Source organism: Phocoena phocoena, chromosome 1 (assembly GCF_963924675.1).
Source record: "Phocoena phocoena chromosome 1, mPhoPho1.1, whole genome shotgun sequence".
Taxonomy (NCBI): domain Eukaryota; kingdom Metazoa; phylum Chordata; class Mammalia; order Artiodactyla; family Phocoenidae; genus Phocoena; species Phocoena phocoena.
In genome coordinates, this window is record NC_089219.1 from 129,066,836 (window position 1) to 129,084,940 (window position 18,105).

General features: G+C 37.2%; 1 protein-coding gene across 7 annotated transcripts in view; it reads left to right on the plus strand.

Moving 5' to 3' along the window:
* DNM3 (dynamin 3) overlaps positions 1 to 18,105 on the plus strand; it is a 574,033-nt gene that overhangs the window by 523,628 nt on the left and 32,300 nt on the right. For all 7 annotated transcript variants that reach the window (XM_065883171.1, XM_065883141.1, XM_065883152.1 and 4 more), the window contains one exon: positions 10,992 to 11,156. In XM_065883171.1, the coding sequence (XP_065739243.1) occupies positions 10,992 to 11,156 (165 nt within the window). The remainder of the gene's footprint in view (positions 1 to 10,991; positions 11,157 to 18,105) is intronic.

The following is an 18,105-nucleotide window of genomic DNA, read 5'->3' on the forward strand; positions in this document are numbered from 1 at the left end:
TCAAAGCTAAAAGAAGTGACCGTGTCTGTGTTTTTAATACATTATTGAACACAACTCTTTAATTCAGAAATCATTATATCTATTTTACTTTGAAAGTGTTCATATGGATTGAGTAGACATAAACAATGGCAGAGGGAATATCATAGTAGTCACTAATAATAACATTTCTAGGAATTTTGAAGCCATGGTTAGGAAAAAGGGAAATTCGGGGGAGACTGTGAATACATGCATTAGTACATTTTCTTAGCAATATTTACATCTCTAATCTAAAGTTACCTTGTTACTCTGTAAAGGAACAACTTGATCTGGTCATAAAAAACATTATTTGGAACAGTAGATTGATTGATCAACATCTGTTAGTGATTGTAGTCTGATATCTGCTCCTAAACTACTTTTAAAACAGTCTAGGGGAAGAAAGTTTTTAAGAAACCACATCAATTTTTCTGTTATACTTCAAGTCATGTTTACAAATTTTATTAACACAGCCCTCAGTACAATCTCATGTATACAAACTTTAAAATACTATAGAATTTTTCTAATAGTAATTGCACCTTTTCATAAATTTACCTTAGAAGAGTTTTAATTTTTATTATAAATGAAACCGTAAGTTGCTGATCTTTTTTTGTTTTTGTTTTTTTTGGTTTTTTTTTTTTCCGGTACATGGGCCTCTCACCGCTGTGGCCTCTCCCGCTGTGTAGCACAGGCTCCAGATGCACAGGCTCAGCGGCCATGGCTCACGGGCCCAGCCGCTCCGCGGCATGTGGGATCTTCCCGGACCAGGGCACGAACCCACGTCCCCCGCATCGGCAGGCGGACTTTCAACCACTGCACCACCAGGGAAGCCCCATGATCTTTACGTCATCTTGTCTCTCTTAACTTTCACCACTCTGTGAAAAGTAGACAGAATTTGATAGCTGAAGCAAATATCAGTATTAAGGTGAAGCAAAGTAAGTTTTTTTTTTAAATATATGTTCCATCCTCCATATTGGTAAGCAGGCAGCACACACACAGACACACACACACAGACACACACACAGAGTTTCAGAAGAGGGATGGAGAGAAGTAACAAAAGACAAACTCCAGACTCAATGGTTATAACTTCTGGTATATAGCTCTTTGTCCAATCAATCTTACTTTCAATATCAGTAGTTTCAGCATCTACAGTATATTTTATTTTTATCATCTTCATGAATTTCTGTTTTCTGCAGACTGAAATTTTGCCTAAATTGAGACGAACTTGCTTACATTTTAGAGTATTAATTGGGAACGACTATCTACAAAGACAGGAGTTCTGTTTTTGGCAACTTTGGAAGTAACTTTCCAATTCCAATGTACGTGCTGTCTATTTTATGACCCAGACAGATGTGGTCCAGTGCTGTCACCAGAAATGTTCTACCTTTGAACGTTGGAAACAAGAAATTTGCAATATCTCAACATGGCGAATTTCTTCTGATTTTACTTTCATCTCTCATATTAACAGAAACGAATCTAAATTGTCTAAAACAGCTTTTAGATGTTTTACCTGGATCGTCTGGTAAGGCTGTTGGGCCCTCAAGGTGTACTCACTAATTCATTTGTAGGGATGGATGAAAAAGTTATCTTGAGGCCTTTGGGAATTCTGCATTAGAATTCTGTGGTTGACAGCTTTATCAACTACAGTGTTCAGTGGACCTTGGAGAAATTTAAAACCCTTGACTGTAGCTGCTTCTTTAAAGGCTTCGTTTTTTTTCCTACACTCTTGAAGGAAGTAACGATTCTACCTAAAGGGTTTTACCATTGTGTGTTTGTAACCCATTGCATTCTTTTTCGTTTGTTTTTTACATGTTTTTGCATGTAAAGCAATTGATACTGTATTTATATTGAACTTTTAAGATTATTTACCTCATAATATAAGGAAGAACTAAATTAGTGTTTTCATAATACTTGAATTTTATTGCCCCTGCTTTCTCTAGGACTTTATTAACTTTACTGTGACGCATCAGTACTCATCCATGTAAACATTTCTGAAGAATGAAACAATAGATAAATTTTGTTTTATAATATTTATGATTTTTCTTTCACATCTTTGTCCATCTTTCAGCCTTTATAACAAGACCCAATGTTTCATTGCATAGACCTTATGATCCCTTAATACCCTGATTCTAAAATGAATGAGCTTTAAGAATATCTGTTAAACAAATGGTATGATGGATGTAATAACTTGAAATTTCCCTGCAGTTATGCATTTTAGATAAGAAAAGTAGAATTCTAAAAGCATAGATTACTCTTTTGAGATGGTCATTTTTGTTCCTAGTCTTCAGGTATTATCTTCTTACAAATGAAACCACTAAGATTTATCTTGTGATCATAATATTTGGTTACTTGAGTATAAAACATCTGTGATGACAGTGACGTTATAGAATTAGCAGCATGAAAAGAATCGCTCTGAATCACAGAAGAGCTTTCATTGTGACCAACATCATGAAGAATTGTTGTACGTCTATAAGGCATTTCTCACAGGACTGTATTTGGTCATCCTAGTAGCATTTGGAAGTACATCTTTCATTTCAAGGTATTTGTAGATCACTTCTGTTGGTGGGGTGAGTATCAACCCCACCCTAATCAAGAATGGAGAAGAGGTAATATTATATAGCAGTTAAGAGAATACATTCTGCAATTGGAATATCTGTATGGAATCCCCGCTCTACCACTTATTAACTAAGTGACTTTAAGCAAGTGAGTTTGCTTCTCAGTCTCCTCATCTGTAAAATGCAAATAACAACAATAACAACAACAATAATAATATCTACTTCATAAGCTTGCTGTAGGATTAAATGGGTCAGTGAATGTAAATCCGTTTGAAAACTATGACATTTAACTGTCATTTAGTGAGATTTTTTTTCTTCATAACATTCAATGTAGAAATGTTTCCATATGGTAGAAGTCAGTCTACCAATTTGGTTGAAGAAAAAAAGAAACGTATAGCCCATTAACTAATATATGTAGTAATGTAACAAGAATGCATCAATGTAGTAATGGTATCCTCTAAGGATTATCTGAGCATCATTTTAGCCCTATAACTTTCGCCTTTTTCTTGTGGATTTGCCATCAACCATTATGATCCCTGCCTTCAGGAAGCTTTCATTTTGGTTAGGGAAATGGACATTTACATACCTAACAAAGATACAAGACAAAGGATAAAAAATCTAAACTGAATGTTCAGAGGGTGTTGTGTTTTAGCTGCAGCATTCAAAGGTGTGTTACATTCGTGCTAAACCGTGAAGGACGAACAGGAGGAGGTGTAAGAAAAAAGTTTTAGGCTGAGAGGACATCATGAATATCTAAGTGTTTTATTCATTTGGGCTCTTTAGGGCATAAGTAACAGAAATTAAATTCAAGTGTACTCAACTTTTTAAAAGTAACAAAACCATTTACTGACTGGTATAACTGTATAATCCAGAGGTAGACAGAGCTGTCCCAGCTGGATCCAGACATTCCAATAATGTCTTTAAATATCTGCCCCTCTCCATGTCTCAGCTATGCAGTTTTCTCTGTTGACTTCATTCACTGGCAGGTTTGACCCCTCTTCGCTCTGAGACAGGCTAGCCCTCAGGCTTACATCTTAAAAAGTTTTCATCCTAACTGAAAGGGAACGTCTCCTTGCTAAGAGTTCTGACAGATGTGCTGTGATTGGCTTTGCTTGGTCACATTGCCGTCTACCATCACAGAGGCCGGGCCAGATGGGTATTTGGGGGGACTTGGCCCTATCAGTGAGGTCCCGTCTAACCACCAGGACTGAGAGTGGGGGAGAGGAGGCTTCCCAAATTTATATTTGGTCTACCAACAGAGGAGGGATGGCAAGACCTGTGATAGAATAGAGAGGATGAAGATGGATCATTTTTTGACTCATCTCTCTCTCCCTTAATCTAATTGCATGAGATTTCTCAATTATTAGTGAATGCTGTGAAGTAAAGTTAAATCATTAGAGTGAGACCATCGTAACTCCCCATCCCAGCCTCCCTGATCTTCTGCTTCTCTGAATTCTTACAGCACCTATAAACTCCACTAAGCAATGTAACACCGAATCACATACTATTTTATAATCTATAGTGAGACTGTGTATTAGCATTCTCCAGAGAACAGGTAAGTTCATAAATATAAACTTATTATGTTGAAATAATAATTAAATTCCTGCCCCAAAGTACCAGACTGTAGCCTAGACTATCCTCAAAGGCTTCCTGGAGCATGTTTCTCCCACTGTTTTTTTTTTTTTTTTTTTTTTACACAAGTTTCATTGCCTGCCTTTCTGGCCTCTGCAAATCAGAAGTGAATGACTGGGAGTGGGGAAAGGTTCTTAGTGAAACATTCTCCATATTTTAGGGCTAGAAAATTCAAAGCAGCATTACCATGGAAACAGTATTTTCAGAATGACAACCTGCTTCACTAAGAAAAGTTAAATGATATTTTTTACCCTTTTTTTAAAGGGAGTGGAGAATTGTATAACAGTAGTAAGATGCTTTAAAAGGGGCAAGCATTGGTTATCTGGAAAAATCACTTGTGTAGATCTGTAGATTAACTCCCAAAGTTCTCCACTGCTGAGAAGAGATGCAGCAAACTCCCCTTTAGCGCAATAGTATGCTTATGTGCATATTATTGCCAGAATACTTTGGATTTCTATTATTCTACTTTTAAAGAGTTGCAGTCACCAGCCTTATTTAGATGGTTTCAATGATCCTCAAAGAAGCCTATGACATAATTAAGTAAGAGCTTTAAGGAAAGGAAGGAGACAGAAACAAAACATATGAAAAATAGATATCCTGATCAAGCCCAGAGCTTCTATAGTGGATGCTTTGAGGTATTGTGGGAATTATTTCTGATTTGGCTCTATCATTCTTTCACTTGTTAAAGTTTCAAGTCTTTAGGAGAAAGCTTTTAAATTAAAATTTTATAAAGCAGGCTGTTTCTTGAATACGTGCAAATAATATTAATTTTTATAAACAATTTTACATTTATAGTGCTAAGTTGCTATTTTTGATTGTTTAAATTGCATTAGATTTCTCAAAAGCTATTTAGAAAAAATTTACAATAGGAAGGCTGTCCATTGTTATTTTTCAGAAGAAAGCTGGTTTTCACAATATTATTCACATTTTGTAAACAGCATCAATGAACCTGCACATAAAAGGTTAAATGTTTGCAGACCATTCTTTTTTGCCTCAAAGATCAGAGACAAATTACTATTTTTATTTTACATTCCCTTGATGAGGATAATGATAAACAGCTGTCACTTCAGTGCTTAGACTGCAAAGAATCCTATTGCAATCCTATAGTTTAAACAAAGAAAAAAATACATAGTCATACACAGTATTCATACAGAAAAGAGAATGATAGAGAATTTGCTTAAGACTGGAGTTAGAGAAAAGGGAGTATTTGCTCTCTGCAGTTACTCAGTTAAAAGAAAATTTCTACATATGTACATTTTCCCCATTCATCTTAGACATACTGGAAGGGGAAATTACTCCTTCTTTCTTTCTAAAATCAGAAAAGAAATTAAATTTGCATTTTGAATTCTGTGAGTCCCCATCATGCCCATGGTATTAGCAGAGTAGTTAAGATTTGCACGTGACTACATGTCTACTAGTATTTCCAAAAACTAAAGAGAATTTCTAATTGTTTTACTGGTTATTCTGGAACGTTTCTTTTTTTTTAATGTTGAGAATTAAACCGTTCAGTGTTCTCCATTCACTCCAATGCTTTGTTTATTATTTGCATCTGACTTCAGAAAGTCAATGTCAATGTCTTTTGCATATTTTTATATGCAGAAATTAAAGCAAGGCTAAATGATAAGAATAGTGTGAAGTGGGGAGATTCAGTGTTTCTATATGAAAATAAGAATGGTGGTATAATTTTCCTGGTGTTTCATGTTCCTAGAGGTTCTTTTAATAAATGCTGTTTATTCTGGTTTTCTCTTTTGGCTCAATCTTTTTTTTTTTTTTTTTAACAAATATCAGTATTTAAAATGACATCTTTTTCCTAGAAACTGTTTTTACATTTATCATTTTATCTGTGAAGCTAACTTGATATATTATAGATTTTCCCCTGTTTCATAATACTTCTTGATTTTTTTATACCTAAGGAAAACCAGAAATTGGATATTATATTCATCTTACACTTATTGAAAACGCGTCAGCTCTCAGAGCCTCAGTGTACGCTTAGGTTGACAATAACAATGGTACCCACCTCCTAAGGTTGTGGTGTGGATCATCTATGTAAAGTGCTTATCACAGTACCTAGAACACAGTAAGTGCTCAATAAATGTTCCTGGGAGAGGTAGTATGTTGATGCTGAAATGCCATCACCCCCTTCTGTTAAATACAACAGCAAAATCCCAGTATGTTTCAGATCAGAGAGACAAACTGAATTGTACTTTATCCATTATGGAGGTTTATATTACTTTATGTAAAAGATGTTTTCATCACAAAGCTGTAGGTCATGTGTTCTCACTTATATACATAATTTCATCATCATTTTATCATCCTCACTATGATCAAGTAGTAGTGGATCCTAACTCATCAACTTGTGGTTTCTCTCATCTCCAATTTTTTTTTTTTTTTTTTTTTTTTGTGGTACGCGGGCCTCTCACTGTTGTGGCCTCTCCCGTTGTGGAGCACAGGCTCCGGACGCGCAGGCTCAGCGGCCATGGCTCACGGGCCCAGCCGCTCCGCGGCATGTGGGATCTTCCCAGACCGAGGCACGAACCCGTGTGCCCTGCATCGGCAGGCGGACTCTCAACCGCTGCGCCACCAGGGAAGCCCTCATCTCCAATTTTTGTAACAAGTAGGCACTCTTGGAGATCCTGAAATGCACTGAGCAGCTTTCTTTTTTTTTTTGCGGTACACGGGCCTCTCACTGTTGTGGCCTCTCCCGTTGCGGAGCACAGGCTCCGGACTCACAGGCTCAGCGGCCATGGCTCATGGGCCCAGACGCTCCGCAGCATGTGGGATCTTCCCGGACCGAGGAACGAACCTGTGTCCCCTGCATCGGCAGGCGGACTCTCAACCACTGCGCCACCAGGGAAGCTCTAGGCAGCTTTCTTGATTTAGGTAAACCCTTTTGTAGTGTCAGCTCCTCCTGCTTCTCCTCTTTCTCTGGTGCATCAAGCTCTGTTTTAGGTGCTGAGAAGGGAGAGAGAAACAAGACCCCAGAGTCTAATAGTGGAGAAGTATAAAATTAGGCTGGATAAAATAATAAACAGTAGTACAAGACACAGATGAAGTACAGTACAGGGAGCGGTGGAGGGTCTGAGGGCCATCGGGAGTTTGTCTGGAAGAGGTGATGGGGGAGCTGGGTTTTGAAAGATGAAAGAGCTTCACAGATGGGAGGAGGGGATTCCAGGCAAAGGGACTAGCTTGCAGAAAATATGGTGGTATAAAAAAATACAGTTTGCCATTTTTATATGGTTGGAATTGAAAATGTTTTGTGCTCAAATTTTTCAACTTAAATTTCCATAATGTGTGTTGAGAGTCAAGTGGCTCTCTAACTCATTCCATTAATATTCAGAAAGGAAAGAAAGAAACTAACATTATTGAGCACCCACAAGACCCTTGGCTAGGTTACTTCATATGCATTATCTCATTTAACTTCCACAAGTTTTCCAGAGAAGTGTATTCCCATTTTAAAGATGGGGAAGCTGAGTCTCAGTTACATTAAATAAGTGAGGTGTGGCCACACAACCACTACATGATAAAGCCTGGATTTGAACCTAAAGTTTTTACTTTCAAATACAATACCCTTAAAACAACATCGCAGTTACCACTGATTCTTAGAATTTGGGCTCAGCATGGAACACAATCTGCAGTGGTTTTTATGCCCTGGAAAGAAGTTTGGGAAAACAATTGGTTTTTCACTGCCATGGCTGACCTTCCCTCTATCACTTTACCACTTTATGACCTTAGCTTTTTACCTATTTATCCCAGATCCTATTGTGCTTATATTACAAATTAATAATAAAAATAAGGAACTACCTGATTTAATTCCTTCAGTGACCAAAGACCCTTTAAAAAGAAATGGTATAGGGAAACGACTGTTATTTTTGAAACTTCTAATCCTCTCTCTTGCTGTAGTAGCAGTTAGATGCCTCAGAAATGTCCTCCACAGTATGGTACTGGCACAAAAACAGAAATATAGATCAGTGGAGCAGGATAGAAAGTCAAGAGATAAACCCACACACATATGGTCACCTTATTTTTGATAAAGGAGGCAAGAATATACAGTGGAGAAAAGACAGCTTCTTCAGTGAGTGGTGCTGGGAAAACTGGACAGCTACATATAAAAGAATGAAATTAGAACACTCCCTAACACCATACACAAAAATAAACTCAAAATGGATTAAAGACCTAAATGTAAGACCAGACACTATAAAACTCTTAGAGGAGAACATAGGCAGAACACTCTGACATAAATCACAGCAAGATCCTTTTTGACCCACCTCCTCCAGAAATGGAAATAAAAACAAAAATCAACAAATGGGACCTAATGAAACTTAAAAGCTTTTGCACAGCAAAGGACCATAAACAAGACCAAGAGACAACCCTCAGAATGGGAGAAAATATTTGCAAATGAAGCAACTGACAAAGGATTAATCTCCAAAATTTACAAGCAGCTCATGCAGCTCAATAACAAAAAAACAAACAACCCAATCCAAAAATGGGTAGAAGACCTAAATAGACGTTTCTCCAAAGAAGATACGCAGATTGCCAACAAACAAATGAAAGAATGCTCAGCATCACTAATCATTAAAGAAATGCAAATCAAAACTACAATGAGGTATCACCTCACACCAGTCAGAATGGCCATCCTCAAAAAATCTACAAACAATAAACGCTGGAGAAGGTGTGGAGAAAAGGGAACCCTCTTGCACTGTTGGTGGGAATGTAAATTGATACAGCCACTATGGAGAACAGTATGGAGGTTCCTTAAAAAACTAAAAATAGAACTACCATATGACCCAGCAGTCCCACTACTGGGCATATACCCTGAGAAAACCATAATTCAAAAAGAGTCATGTATCACAGTGTTCATTGCAGCTCTATCTACAACAGCCAGGACATGGAAGCAACCTAAGTGTCCATCATCGGATGACTGGATAAATAAGATGTGGCACATATATACAATGGAATATTACTCAGCCATATAAAGAAACGAAATTGAGTTATTTGTAGTGAGGTGGATGGACATAGAGTCTGTCATACAGAGTGAAGTAAGTCAGAAAGAGAAAAACAAGTATCATATATTAACACATATATGTGGAATCTAAAAAAAAAAAAAAAAAGAAATGGTTCTGAAGAACCTAGGGGCAGGACAGGAATCAAGATGCACACATAGAGAATGGACTTGAGGACACAGGGAGGGGGAAGGGTAAACTGGGATGAAGTGAGAGAGTAACATGGACATATATACACTACCAAATGTAAAATAGATAGCTAGTGGGAAGCAGCCACATAGCACAGGGAGATCAGCTCAGTGCTTTGCGACCACCTAGAGTGGTGGGATAGGGAGGGTGGGAAGGAGAAGCAAGAGGGAGGAGATATGGGGACATATGTATAAGTATAGCTGATTCACTTTGTTGTAAAGCAGAAACTAACACACCATTGTAAAGCAATTATACTCTAATAAAGATGTTTAAAAAAAAAAAGAAATGTCCTCCAGTTGTCACCCTGAAGTATGGGGCCAGACTCTCAGGATTGGAAAGTGACCACTGTGTTTTAGAGTGAGCAGATATTATTTTAATATTTTTAAGGTGTTAGAAGAGCAACAGAAGCCCTTATAAATGTTTAGAACTGATTTCTACCTTTGTTATTGTTGACTTTTGTAGCCTACAAATATGCCTTTCACACATGCCTATTGATCGAAAGTTAACGCTTATTTATAGATGTCTTTAAGCGATTCAGCACGGTGCTTTGCCGAGAACTGATTGGATGATTAAAAACCCGGCATATCAAAGTATGTACATTTCCAAAGAAAAGTACTTCATGTCCACATTGGAAGCAATAAATTATTTTCCCCTTTTATTTTTTGCACTCATAATTAAATCTTTCCAAAGCTAGAAAGTAGCCAGACCACTAACAATATTTGTTATCGTGTTCTGGGGCTTAGATGGTTCAACCTGACTTGAAATGGAGACCATTTGTTCTAAATTGATTTCAATGCCAAGCCAATAGGTCAGTCCTTAATGATGAAGATGCCATTCCAGCCCAGCCTCTGGTGGATAAGCCAAAATTAATTAACTCAAGTCCCATAGTATAGAAAACAGATGCTTCTCTCATGTTGCAGAAATAAATGCTTTGTGTGTGGATGTGTTCTGTTTTATTCAAAGAATAACAAGTTAGAAGTTAAAACTGTAAGTTTTTCACAGTTGAGCCAGCCTTTAGTAGTGATGACAGAAGCATGAATTTATATAACAAATTCCAGCAAGAGCATGGAAAAATGAATTATCCCCTATATCTCTTATTTTGGCTCCAGGCCAGGCCTAGGAGATTTAGTTTTAAATCTGGACTGATCCAAGTGCTGATCCATTCCAGAGCAGGCCTAGGAGTTCCAGAACAACACCAAGGTTATTTCTAATCTATAGGATCCCTGGAGACGCCTCCCAGAAGTGTACATCTGCATCATATGTTTGGATTCAGTTCTTTGGCCAGCTTGCAAATGGCTTAAGATTAGATTGTTCTCTGGAGGTATGTTGTTAGGTGCACTGTTTATCTGGTCATCCATCTAAACATTCATTCAGAATTACAATACTTGCTTTTCCTCAATTGTGGCAGGCTAAAGGTAGAATAATAACTGCATGGTTCTGATCTCTTTTCAGACTTAATGGCTGTTTGATAAGATAAAGATGTTACCATCTAGTAGTACAACTCCAAATTCAGTAAACAGAAGTCTTTCATCTGATAATGTCTGGTATTTTTCTCTTCTGAATAAATGTAAAATAATCCATGTTTGGCTTTCCTTTCTGTTAGACTGAAAATGATGAGAATGGCCAAGCAGAAAACTTTTCCATGGACCCACAGTTGGAGAGGCAAGTGGAGACCATTCGCAACCTCGTAGACTCCTACATGTCTATTATCAACAAATGTATCCGAGACCTAATTCCAAAAACGATAATGCATCTTATGATCAATAATGTAAGTGATTATAAACTGTCTCATTTTAACCTCTAACCCATCCTAGTGTGGAAATTGCTCACATTCTCTTCAGCTTCTTTGTGATATTTTCTGGATGGTCGAAATACCTATCACCTAGGCTTATCATTTTCCATTACAAGTGGTAAGTGACTGACGAGTGGAAGAGAACTTAAGAAAGAAAACATACAACTTCTAGATACAGTACAGTGGTATTCCCTATTGGCTGTCTCCTCTAGAAGGGTGTGAATTTGCTTACAATAAAGCAGAACAAAAATACTCCAGTCAGGGTATAAATTAGTCGCAAAGCCAGCAATAAAACCAGATACCCTGGCTCCTAGACTTTGAGATTAAAGGGAAAAGATATTTATTCTCTTCTGCATACACACACATACTGAATATGGTAATATGATTATTTTCACCTTCTAAAAACTATGGAATGCTATTTTAACATGGGAAAGGGCTTTTTGCCCTGTGCCCTTGGCTACAAAGTCAGTTACCTTTTCTTTTCTAAGGTAAAGATGAAAGAGCCACGGATCTCAAAGTGCCTGCTAGACTAGCCATCTGTTGATCTATATTGCATAGAATCGCTCCCTTTTCATGGTTATTTTTATAGCAGTCGGAAAATGATACTTAAATTACATGGTCTGGTTTGGTCCTTTTGTTAGCTACTTTGTTAAAGTGTAAATAACATCACAATTTGTTTGAGAACTTATCTTTTAGATAAGATAGGCTATAATGAGGTGTTTTATAGCAGGCTTTTCTGACTCTTGAAAAGTGAGACACCAACGATTTTATTCCTAGTTATCTTCTAAGGACACCTTCTTATTTAAATCAGTGATATATTATGAGCATTTGCTTGTAACAAATAAAAATTAGATGGTAAAGTACTGAAAAGAGCCCCACACTAGAATTTAGGAGAAACCTGGATTCTATGCTTGGCTCTGCTACAGACTCTGTTAACCTAAGACAAATCCTTAACTTATTTCTACCTATTTCCTCCATATGTGAAATATGAATCATAGAAAAAGTACCTGGCTTAGGGATTTGTTCCACAAGATAGTATATATGGAAGTACTATGAAAAGTATAATTGTAAGAAACTAATATGGCTGCCTACTTAAGAATTGTAAATAGCCATTATCCATATATAAAGATTCCTTTCAAAATTCTAAGTATGACAATCCATTTGTTATTCATGATCTATGAGTTTCTTGACTTCAAGAAGCCCCAAACAGTCACGGGAGCAATCTTGTTTTTAACTCACTCTGTTTTTGTACACATTCTGTTTATTCAAACAAGGTCAGTAGGATGCTTTGATGCATCAGCAGGTAAGCAATGTATTGCAAATATATTGGAAACTATAAATTATATACTTAAGCTTGGTCAATGGCCTGCTGTGTGACCTGAAGCAAATCATTTGGCCCCTCTGATCTGAACTCAGTCACTGCTAAAACTACACTAAGAACGCTGAACTACCCCACAGAGTTGTCAGAGAACATCATAAGTGTGACTATATGCCATTTTGAAAAATATAAAGTACTAAGCAAATAGTCTATTTTTAAATTACCCTCTTAACTTCACTTAAATGAGTTCAGGTTGTTTTGCCCGTGGAATCCAGGCACTTGCTTATTTAAACATTTTCCTGATTAAGTATCATTTATCTTTTCACTGTTTTACTGAGAGTCATTAGTGCTGCCATCAGTTCAAACGCTGCCCTGCTCTGCACTATATTATATCATCAGCACAGGAAATAGCACTTCCTGTCTATAGCTGTGAGGAGTGGCTTGACATAAATTAGTTAAAAGGAAAAAAAAAACCTGTTGCAGACCTAACCTACTTTCACCTTCTCAAGAAACACACACACACACACACACACACACACACACACACACACACACGTGAGGGTAATTGCCCTCACGTCTCACTGGTGTGCTCACTTGCTTCATGAAATGGCAAAAGCCCCACCTACAGGGTATTATCCGTGGAAGTAAAGTTCTGCTAATTGTCTCCAGGGAGACCTCACATAAGAGTCATGAGAAAGAAGACTTCAATTAAGATCTGATCTCCAAGGTCAAACCTTGAAGTAGAGATTAATAGGAATAAGGAGAAAGCAAAAACATTATGTAATGCTGGATTCTTATGAAGTTATGGTTATCTTTGTTTGAATTTAACTTTTCATATCTACCAGAAAATAGTTTTACACATCTAGGATGACTGCTTTTCTTTGGGTATTATTTTATCCACTTTTTTACTACACATGTAAGAGTATATAGTTATATATATAAAATATATATATTAAATCTATATATGTAATTATGTATATGTAAAAATACAAATCCCTTTTTTAAAATGTACTCATATTCTCATGGCATTTTATTGTACAGAACGTCTGAGCCCTTTTTGTTCATTCCAGAACAATTTGTTCATTCCTTTTGAGTACAGGGACAGAAACACAGTGAACACCCAGCACTGTGTCATGCATGTGTTGACTTTTTTTTTATTTAAAGTGAAGAGATCTTCAAGTGAGAGAATTAATCATAGAATCACAACAAGAAAACACATACTTTGACTCCTTATTCTGAATTCCATCCACTTAACCCTGCTGTTTCTACAAATGGTTGTGGGTGAGAAAGCTAGCTGTTCCTCTAGAACCAATAAATGCCTAAAGCCGGGTCCTCTATTTGTTGACTATCACTATTGAAAATGGTGCTGTGGCCCTTCCTCTTTGAAATGGGAGTGACTACTCTGCCTTCTGAAAAAGAATATGTTTCAGCCAACTTTCATAAAGTTCAGAATTTGGTGGGCAGTTTCCTTTGAAAGTTTACATTAAGCGTTCTGCCACTCAAGTCTCCATATGGAATTGTTTAAGAAATTTAAAGCCAGCAATAAATGCCTCCCCTCGGACATACTGTAAGCCTTTGTCTATTGAAATGCAGCAGCTGTTTCATTGCTTAAACATACCAGGTAACAGCAGCGCAAAGAAATAGCAAGTTTACGACAGGCGGTTGTTCTAGACAGGCTACAGGCAAAGAAACAGAGTTTTGTTCGGTACATTAAAGAAAACACACATATAATGCCCCACAGCAAGCATATTTTGATGGCCTCTTCCCTGTAGCTCACACCACCAGAAGTTCTCCATCAGAGAATCAAGAAAGTGGATCCAGTTTTATTCGAAAAGTATTACTGGCTAAGGGGCACACAATTCTGTGTTTGAACAGAATAGCCACCTGCTGGGTACTCATGATTTTGTGCAGTTTCCAAATGAAGAAACTGAGGCCCCAAGAGGTTTAAGTGACTCGCCCAGAGGGTTCATTTTACTTGAAGATTTAATTAGGGTTTGTTTGAATATGAGGAACAATGTTTTGTATCTTAACTAGTAAGTAATTTAAAACATTGTTCCTCATATTCAAACAAACCCAGCTAATACAAAATAGAATGTAAAGTTTTTTTATGAAACATTTTAAGAACCAAGCATGAAACCTAGAGGCATTTCACACTTGGAGCCTGTGCCCCTGGACCCCTGGAGGTCCAGGTTCACTCTCCTTGGCCATTGATACTTTGGTGGAAAATTAGTAACATGTGCCCTAGTTTCAAAACTTACTGTAACTTTAATGTGTGTGAAGTAGAGTGTTATTTTAAATGTTCATTATTTGAGGGAAAAGTACATCTTAAATGCCAGAGCACTGATTTGTTTCCACGGGTCAAGAATTCTGCATCCTGCTCAAGAAACAGATCCTGACTAGGACCCAGAAGCCCCACTCTTTCTCCCCCTCCCCTATCACTCCCCACCAAGGGAAACACTCCTGCTTTCTTACACTGTAGATGAGTTCTAACTGTTCTTGAACTTTGGAATCATACAGTGCGTACTTTTTTGTGCGTCTGTCTTCTTTTCTCGACCTTTGTGAGTCAAGGGATGTTACTTTTTTTTTTTTAAAGAAGGAAAACTTCGTTTGTCTTTAGCAAAATGAAATCCCTCAGAAATGTAAAGCAGCCTTAAGCGGAAACGAGAGAATTGTGAGATCTCAAAGAATCACAAAATTCTACCCAAGTCCCTCTCTAAAACTAAACAAAATTAAACATCTCAATTAAATTTTTATGTGCGTATTCACGTGAATGAGAGTTATCACTGTCCCATTCTGTAGTTCCTCCTGTCTCAAAACAGAGATTTTAAGGAAATGGTCTCCTTAGTAAACTGAATTGTATGAAAACTCTATAAATGCCTCTCCTATTTGTGAAGGCTTTAAAATGGTTGTAGTAATAAAGACAAAGAAAGTTACAGATCCAAAAATACTGCAGGTTGCTAGAGAAGGGTTAAAGTAAGAAAGAGAGGAAAACATGTGGAACGTTTTTAATGACCTCACATTCCTTTACACTGAGCAGAACGACATGGTGCAGTAATGCCTGTTTATCTAGCCTGTAGAGTTTGAACTGGAATGAGGTTTTGTGTGTGAGAATTTTTTGGTGAACCACACAAAGATGTATAGGTTATAAGGTGTTATAATTAAAGGCATAAATATTATTTCAAATCTCACATCCAAGTATAATTAGTTTATGTCATGTTCTGTGAGGTATTTTCTAAATGCTATCATGTAAAAGAGATCCACTTGCCCTCCAATTGTGCAGAATCCTTGGTTTAAATATTTGTACCATTGACATACAAACTGCTCAGAAAGTCCCTGAAGTGTCTGGAAACTCCCCGAAGTCCCCCACCTTTGTTCCAGTTGTAGCATTAGAAAGTGAGGCTAGCAGGAGGAGAAGAGTCTTTCTAGAAGTTTTCTTAAGTGCAAAATAAAACGTTAACTTATGCTTTATGTTGAACTATGTCACTTGATGCCAGCACTGTTGCACTAACTTCCTACCCCTTCATCCCTAACGCCAAGTTAGACTATATACTGTAAAAAGAACAGCTTTTGTTGATGGAGCACTGACTAAATGCTGGGCATCATGCTAGGCAATTTATATTCACACTTTCACTGAATCCTTGTACCAACTCTTTTTTTTTTTTCCCTTCCACCAGCTCTTGAGGCAGCTCCTACCTTTAACCTCATTTTACAGATCAGGAATCTGAAACTCAAAGAGGTTAAATTATTTGTCCAAGAACAATAAGTGTTAGAGCTAGGAGTCAAATTCAGAGCTGTCTGATTCCAAAGAATATGCCCTTAACCACTGTGCTATATTGCCATTTTCTCTCATGCTAAAATTATTCATATTATTTCAGAACATTGCCAAATCTGTTGGATAGTAGGCAACTATCCAACTATCCATCTATGTTACAGTTTTAGTGTGTAACATTTTGATGTGGAAGAGTTGATTCAAGGCAGATCTTTGATCAAAATGCTGAAGCAGGCTCTTACTATTTTATTTTGTGGTTTGTTTGACAGTTGCTTCTTAATTCAGATCTGCTTTAAATCTATTCTTGGAAGAATCTTCTTTTAAATTGTGTTTAATAGATTCTAAGTGATACTCCAGGAAGATGTAAAGCTTCAAAAGAGCTTAACCCAACTGATGGTCAATGCCAGGAAACTTGTCTGGTTTTGAGTTTGGAGTTGCATCATCTCTCCAAGTGGATACACACACCTCACAGTGGAAGATTTGTGCAAGCGTGCATGACTCCTTGGGTACCTGCAAGTGTGTCTGGCAGTAAATAAATCTTCAAGGAGGGGAATGAAATATTTCTTAAGCCAAACTTACTATCTTCTCTAAATCTGACTTTCTTTGACTTCCCTTCACCCAAACCTCAATGCTTGAGGTGTCTTTGTTCCTTTCTTTTTTGCCCTTCACATCCAAACAGCACCAAGTCCTGTTGGTTTTTCCTTTATAATGGCATTTATATCTGCCCATATTTTCTATGCCACTTACTAAATTAAACCCTTATCATCTCATAAATGATCTGCAATGGCCTTCCAACAGATTTATCTCTACTACCACACTTGCAAATTATTTTCCAATCACAGCCAGCTTGATTTTCCTAAAACTCTCTTTTATTATTTCGCTTACTTGTTTTAAAAGCCTTCCATGGCTTCCCATTGCCAAGTGGATAAAGTTCAAGCACTTTTCCTTGACATTCAAGGCCTTGACACCTGGCCCAGGGTTATCTGGCCAAATTTACCTTCCACAGCTATCACACATAAACCTTCCCTTCCGCCAGACAGTTGCCCAAATACATCTTGTGTATTAGATTGCTTCCACATTTAAATCACTCCTGGTTTACAGAATATGTGCAGAGAACACTTTTTATTTCACCACAACAAAGCTGTGATTTAGCTGAATTTTCGGATTAGTAGAATTATCTACATGGTTTGATACCTTTAAAAAATAGTGAAGCTATGTGTTTCAGAGTCTTGTCATCTCTGAGTTACAAATGTAACTACAACCCAGGAATTTTGAGCATCTGACAGGTGTTCTGTTGTCTACTTGAATTAGTAACAATTAAATATACTGGACTTTGGCCTTTCTTAGAGCCAGTGACTCTAGATAAGCACTAGCTTTCTCATTTAACAGAGAAACTGAAAAATCCAAGTTGCTTTATTTTTCTAGGCTTAAGTTAATTGTCATACATGTGCACCACACTAAAATAATGATGCTTAAACATAAATTATCTTTTCTAAGCACTCAAAGTGAGGCAAGGGGGTTAATGGAAAGAGCACTGGACTTCAAGTCAGAAGATTTGGGGTTCAACTTAATGTTGTGTGACTTTGGGCAAGTTACTTAAACTCTCTGAAGTCCATTCAGTTCCTTCATCTGTAAAATTGGGATAATAATACACATTTCATAAGTATGCAGTGAGAATTTAAATCAGATAACTTGTAAAGGCACATTGGATTTCATTGATTCTCACATTCACTTTTTTCACATTTAACATTTCTAACATGAAGATGCATGTTACACTCAATGACATCTTGGCATTCTGTTGTAGTTTAGTTGATGGTGTTTTTTCTTTCTTAGTGGCA